Source organism: Anolis sagrei, chromosome X, assembly GCF_037176765.1.
Source record: "Anolis sagrei isolate rAnoSag1 chromosome X, rAnoSag1.mat, whole genome shotgun sequence".
Lineage (NCBI taxonomy): Eukaryota > Metazoa > Chordata > Lepidosauria > Squamata > Dactyloidae > Anolis > Anolis sagrei.
Window position 1 is genome coordinate 35673424 of NC_090034.1, and position 7466 is coordinate 35680889.

At 41.7% G+C, this 7466-nt stretch overlaps 1 protein-coding gene across 2 annotated transcripts in view; it reads left to right on the forward strand.

Annotated features, from left to right (window-relative positions):
- Positions 1-5343, forward strand: part of TANGO2 (transport and golgi organization 2 homolog) — a 146703-nt gene extending 141360 nt beyond the window's left edge. For both annotated transcript variants that reach the window (XM_060785714.2, XM_060785713.2), the window contains exon 9: positions 265-5343. In XM_060785714.2, the coding sequence (XP_060641697.1) occupies positions 265-385 (121 nt within the window). In that variant the 3' untranslated portion in view covers positions 386-5343. The remainder of the gene's footprint in view (positions 1-264) is intronic.
- Positions 5344-7466: the final 2123 nt, after the last annotated feature.

Here is a 7466-nt window from a genome sequence, read left to right on the forward strand (position 1 = left end):
ACATCCCCCTGAAGCGCTCTTTGGAACTGGCATCAGTAAGCTCAGTCAGCAGCAAAGGAATACTAAGGAGCCCAAATTCAGCAGTGAGAAAACAGGAGGGAGGAACAGAATAATGCTTTGCTCCTTCCTTTTTGACCCTTCACCTGCCTGAAATGTTGCTCTGGTTATCGCTTGAGGACAGAAAAATAAAGGAAGAAGGCCGGGAAATAGTTACATGACACTACTGTATAATCTCATTCTTCCCTTTTTTCCCCCCCTTTTCAGGACAAATACCATCATTCTCATTGATGCAAAAGGGCACGTCACTTTCACTGAGCGCACCATGTTAAATGCAGACGTCGACCAATGGAAAACAAGCAGCTACCAGTTCAAACTGCACGTTTAACAGTCACTAGGAAATAAGGAGATAAACAGAGAGGAGGACAAGCAATTGAACTCTAGGGGTGGGAAAGGCTTGGTAGTCATCTTCACTGAGCAAACTGTTAAATGATGTTGCATAAAACACTCTGGCAACCACCAAAACCTCATTTATATATATTTTTGGCACAAAATCCAAAAACAGAATAATTTGGACATGAAGTCTTTTCTACGCGTAAGAAACAGGACACACTTCTTACGAGCGACTTTCAAATGGATTACTGAATTGCTTGGCACCAATATTTAACTTGCTATCAGTGGGATGTACATCGTTTCTGGGATAATCATGTAATGCATTGGCAGCAGTTCTCCTTCGAGCAAGGATGGCTGGGAAACTGAATTGTGAGCTAAATCCAGTGGTATAGTCCAACTTAGAGTAAATCTGATGAAATCCATGGAACTTGTTAATTACCATTGCTTAAATCCCATTGATTTCAGGAAGCCTGGACAAACATTGGGTTTAACTTTTGCAATGTAAAGGAAGAATTCAGTTTCAGTCATGTTGTGCTCATTCAATCCACCGGCACCAATTGCTTATGGAGAACTTGGTTGTTTTAGAGTTCCAAATGAATGGGAGCAAAGTGATGCTTCAGCAATGGGGAAAATGGTATGCAATCATTTCCACCTTCACATCGACATAAATAGGGTCACCACTTTGTGCTTGAAGCGGTGCTCTGTATGTTGGAGCCCTGATAAAAGTCTATGGCAAGGGTGGTTATCTTTTACCACTAACCCAGCTAAGGAGAATTGGGCTAGAAATGTCATGGAACAGATAGAATGCTTTGATCTTCACTGTTTCGTCCAAACGCTTCTGAGACAAGAGTGTCTTTAAAAAATCAGTTTGTCTCTCTTCTGCCTTTAAAGCAAGGGGAGAGTACATTGAAAAGGGAGGTTGAAACTGAGGGACCCTCTTTCCCATTGTGGTGATTGAATGTATGCATCACTTTGCAGCTTTTTGTGTATGACTATATCTAAGTATTAGTGTTGCGATACATGGGATCATAGGCAAGACAGCATTTATTCTTTCAGCCTTTGCCCAGAGTTGCTTTTTTGGACAGAACTCGCTGATTATAATTGCACGGGGATTCTATTGTTTACTAATTTATTAAATCACCCTTTGTATCCAACACCCAAGTGACATCATGCCAAAAGAGGAACCCTATAGCCATTTGTCTGGGAATAAGCCCTATTGAACTCAATCCAACCTGCTATAAGGAAATGTCAAGATATTTTCAGCACAATTGGGACAGGCTAAATGAGAAATACTCTGAGCATTGTTCATCTTCTATCCCATATCTTGTTGTTGTCTCCAGGCAACACACAGTTAAATCATATTCCTTCCACATGTTTTACCGTGCTTTCAGAGTCAATGAAAATGGTTGTGTTCTACAGCGATATTGTGCTTTAAGCTGGGAACTTGGAAAATAGTGGCCATTGCATTTTATGCGTTCTTTGTAACTGCAGAAAGCTTAAGATAATTTCTCAAATGCTGTTCATTTGTTAGACTGTGCCAAGAGCTTGGGGGACTTGAGAAATCCTAAAATCCAATGTAATTTTTCCCTCTGCAGTTAAGTCCATGGGGCAAGGCTGAGTAGCTAAGAATTCATTGCCAGGGCTTTTTCATTCCTTTCCTCAATCTGATTACAAGATACTCTTTCTAAATTACTATTCCATGAGTCTCAAGAATGACTGAAGTTTTAGTCTTTCTCTTGTGTCTGTCACATTTAATGGCCTGAATTCTGCTGGTTAGCTGAGAACAGTTAAACGGTGAGTCAACATATAGGTGAGTCCCACTGAATTGGTGGCTCAACATTATTACAACGAACAGTAGGATTCAGTCTACTTATCTGCTTAGCTTCTGTGCCAGTGATGCTTAAACACAGATCCCCAGATATTCTTGGACTACAACTCCAATAATCCCTCACTACTGATTGGCCTGGCTAAGGCTTTTGGAATGTGTAGTTACACAACATCTTAGAAGTCCATATTCACAATATTAATAGCAGGATGTGAAGGAGATCTGGCTCTGAGAAGGTCACTCCATTGATCGCCAGGATTGATTCTGCTGATCTTAGGCAGGTGTCCCTCAATACTTGCACATCCCTCCTGAAGTTCATGCAATTGAAAGAAAGGGAACAACCATTCCATATAGAAAGAGTGTACCATTCTTTGGTCAGTAGTATGGTAAAGGTAAAGGTTTCCCCTTGACATGAAGTTGAGTCAAGTCTGACTCTGGGGGTGGTGCTCATCTCCATTTCTAAGCCAAAGAGCCGGCATTGTCCATAGACACCTCCAAGATCACATTTGCATGTTTCGAACTGCTAGGTTGACAGGAGCTGGCCTAACAGTGGGAGTTCACCCCACTCCCTGGATTCAAACCGCTGACTTTTTGGTCAGCAGGTTCAGCAGCTCAACTGTTTAACCTGCTGCACCACCGGGGGGGGGGGGTGTCAATGGCATATGATAACATTATGGCAATTTCAGGAATCAGGCCTTTTGTAGTACAAAGGGCAATATTTGCTCTGAGGGCCACCTGCAGCTATGTGTGGTCACTTCCAAATTTAAAGAAGCCTGTTAACTTAAAGTAGGTAATTTGGGAAGCATATGTGCACGCACGCGCACACACACAAACACATAAATAGGGGTGGAGATGGAGGGGTTGGCGTCTTCTCAGACATCTACTGTGGTAGAAAATGTTCCCATTATGACGGCAGCATGGCACAACACCATCTCCAGACTGGGAACATAGCATCCTCGTTCGTGTTATGAACTGTGTTCCAAAGCAGTTAGAACCAAAAGAGAAAAAGGCAGTTTTCAGGCAAGTGCACATCCATGAGCATCGGGGCATGTGCATCTTTAAACACCAGCATGTATTCTTCTTTGGGCTGCACATGTTATCATTACACTGTGCAGTAATCCAAGATGTGTTTGATTTGAGTGAGCAGAGGAGCCCTTAGGTGGTGTGTCATCCCTCCATAGAGTCAAAGGAAAACATGGAAGGGGATACTTTGGACTTGGTAGATGAGACTTCAGAGTCCTCATGAACTGTCTGTGATTGCTTTGGGCCGCATCCTCCATTGTTGTAATGTTGGTACATGCAGAACATGCTAAAATGACAACAAAGCCATGCATTTGGGAACTTAGGGAGGGTGTATTGAGTACCATTTGCCAAGGATGTCTGTAGGTGGACAGTATTTAACCTGTAACCTACATTTGACTCCTACCAGCCTCATCCCCTTCTGCTGTGTTACTTAATTTTGTGGTATGTGTATGGTGGACCTCCCCCCTCCCCCAATTTTGAATGAAAGGCAAAGATTCCTCAAAGTGCAGTTCACATTTGTGTGAAATTATGGATGTTTTGTCAGCATGACAACAAATTCAGCAACTCCCCTGCAGCAGGTGGTGCAGCCCCAGATGCATTGGAGGGGCATTGTCCCTTTCCCTCAAAGTTAGTTAGACTATGTTATGTAAAAACCAGAGGTGCACAATGTGAGACCCTCCAGAGGTGGTCCTACTGCAACTCCCATCATCTCTCACCATTGGCGACTTGCAGCTTTGCCCACCGCTACGCTAGTCTCAGGTGTACACCGCCGGAAATGTTGATTTCAGATGATCATGAATACAGTTTACTAGATCATGGAAGCATTTATTCTTAAATGGATTATCAAAGAATAAATAATTTTTTGTATTGCTTTCTTCTTGTGTCCATCAGAGGTGGGATTTGAGTAGCCCGGCTCATCCGATAATTAGATTCATCATATTGAAGATGGTTGGAAAACCACTGGCCTTCATAACTCATGTATTTGCATCCAAGTGAAAAAATGCCATTGAAAAGTGACAATGTACCTGTTTTATCAGGGTTGGGAATGTGTTTTAGTGCACAGCTCCCATCATCCGTGTTGCTCAGAACTGACGGGAGCTTCCATCCAGCAACTTCTGGAGGACCAGAACATCTCCCCCCCTTGACCAAAGTTGGAGATTGAAACAGTGTGGGGGGCGCCATGTATGTATAAAGTGCATGTTAACTTTCTTGAATGTATTTAAATCTTTTTTTTAAACTGCGTGCATTTACCAAAACAGTGCAATTGCTCTTTATTACGGTGGTGTCGTTTCCAGTTTTAGTGCTGTCCATATTTTGTGGAGCCTTAAACATCATTTTGTGTGTTGGTCTAAGTTAAACTCGAAGCTCTTAATTGCCATTTTTAAAGCATCAGTCGGAAACCTATTGATACGTGTAAAACATTGCTACGGAGGGTGAACATGGCTAAGACGTGACCTACTTTGTGAATTGCTAAATTGAATAGAATCTCGAGAACATTTGTCCCTTCGTGACCGAGGATCCCCAATTAAGCAAAGGAAAGGGTAAATATTTGGAGCTTTTTAGTTTAGGGACTGAGGTGGGAAGTACTACAGAAGTATATCAGATGTACATAGCTTGAAGAGTTTGAATACATTCCCCTCCCCTTTCCATAAATAATAAAAACAGAGCCACTGCAATACTGCCGGTGGGCACTCGATCCAGGAAAGAATCTACATACAAGGTCTAATAAAAAGCCATACGGCAATGTACATTCAATTCAGTACAAATTTTAATTTCTTTTAGTGCACTGAAAATGCAAACAAATACGAAGCAATGCAAAATTGATGAGGGAAAGGGGTTGGGGGGGGGGGGTGTAGCGTATTTTAAAATCAGAGGCAGACCTTAACAACTCCAAAGTGGTCAATGTGGCTTTTCATTCACTTGATACAGTGAAAGTCACAGCCCCTGTGTGTTGACAGGACAGAGTTTGTTTGGTTGACTGAAATGAAACAGTTTTCACAAAGACATTTCCATGTTCTTTTTGAAAAGATGATCCTTTTTCATTTTCTTAATTTGCGCCTTTTGCCTAAATACAAAATGCAATCAATAAATGATTTTGCCCATGTTTTGTCCCGGTGTTAATTTCTCCAGATGACATTTGGGGTACAGGATTCAGGACTGAAATGGTTACAGCTGACTTGCTTGAATGTGTCCTTAAGTTTATTCAAAAATGCTGCCTCTTCTGTAATTAGCTCCTCATGCATCAGTGTCGGGTAATAAGGCGCAGGTAATAATTTATCCGAATCCCATTTTCCATAGAGAGACATCTTGTGACTTGAGGAGATGGAGGTTCTTGACTTGGTGGAAATGGAATAATCAGTATTGCAATCAACTGAAGAGGAAGCCGCAGAAGCAGATTGCAAGGGTGACGTAGGCCGTCACGAACCACTCCTGCGGCAAGATTTGAAGCCAGGCTGGGCAAGCAGAGGAAAAACGTTGGGCCCTGGCGTGGCACCATGGTCACTTCTCAAAGGATTGGAGATGGAATGGTGACACAGCCCAATGACAACAAAACATTTCCTTGGTGTCTTGGTTTATAGGCCTGCTCCTGAGGTTATTTGGGACACTGATTCAGACAATTGCACTGGATGGACAGCATCAGCTCTAGTTTTTTAGATAGGTTATTCTGGTTTTCTATGGACAAACAGATGGTGACTAGTAGGTGTCATATTTTGTTTTGTATCTCAAAAAATAAGAGTGGATAGGAGAAAACTGATGCCGTTTTTGGAATCAGTAGATTACAGTGACCCAGAAATAGGGCTAACATTTGAGGCACCAAAATGTGTGTTGGCCAGGGTAATAATACTTTCCATATAGTGTAGATTTTTGTTTGCTTCCAACCATGCTTTAAAACACGTGTGTCAAATCCGGTCTCCATGGGCCAAATCCAGCCTGCCATGTCTTTTGATGTGACTACAACTCTTGTATTCCTCATCACTGCACAACATCATGACTAAAGCTGATGGAAGTTGGGATACAGTCACATCTAGAATCATAGAAGAATAGAATTGGAAGAGACCACATCTAGTCCAACCCCCTGCCATGCAGGAAAAGCACAATCAAAGTATTCCTGACAGATGGCCATTCAGCCTCCGTTTACAAAGTTTCCAAAGAAGGAGTTTCCACCAGACTCTGAGGCAGAGAGTTCCACTGTTGAACAGCTCATATGGTCAGGGAGTTCTTCCTAATGTTCAGGTAGAATCTCCTTTCCTGTAATTTGAACCCATTGCTCCAAGTCCTAGTTTCAAAGGCAGCAGAAAACAAGCCTGCTCCCTCTTCCTATGACACCCTTTCACATATTTATACATGGCTCTCATGTCTCCTCTCAATCTTCTCTTCTGCAGGCTAAACATGCCCAGTTCTTTAAGACGCTCCTCATAGGGATTCATGATTTCCAGACCTTTGATCATTTTAGTCACCTTCCTCTGGACACCTTCCAGCTTGTCAATATCTCTTTTGAACTATGGTGCCCAGAATTGGATATAGCATTCCAGGTGAGATCTAACCAAAGCAGAATACAAGGTCATGATGACATCCCTCTATCTAGACACTACATTCATTTTTTCTGCCAGAAGTGGCCAGCTTCTGATCATAGAACATAGATTATAGATCATAGAACATGTCAAGTTTTCAAACACTGTGGGTTTTTTTGTTTGTTTTTTAAATACATTACAGCTGTACCCTTGGTTCACTCCTGATACGATAAATAACTACTATGTCTCTTCTTTACTACTATGTCTCTTCTTTCTGCATATTTGGTCATCTGGTCAAGCAGGCTTCATCCAGTTCTTCCATCTCGCTTGGATGTCTGTAGTAGATCCCCACAGCTACATCTTCTATTTATTTATTTATTTATTTACTTACTTACTTACTTACTTACTATATTTATACCCCTCCCTTCTCACTCCGAAGGGAACTCAGAGCGACTTACAGTAGGCAAAAATGTAATGCTGCATAAAACAGATATACAAATAAAGTAAACAATTGCATTAAAAGCCATAAAGTTAAAAACATATAAACATTAAAACCAATTATTAAAACCACACAATCCAAAATCATGGTCCAGGAGCCATTCTGGGTGTAATTGCACTGTTTCCGTATCACTTATTGCACTTAGTTTACTGTTCAAAGGCTTGGTCCCACTGTCATGTTTTTAATTTCTTCCTAAAGGTCAGGAGACAGGTAGCTG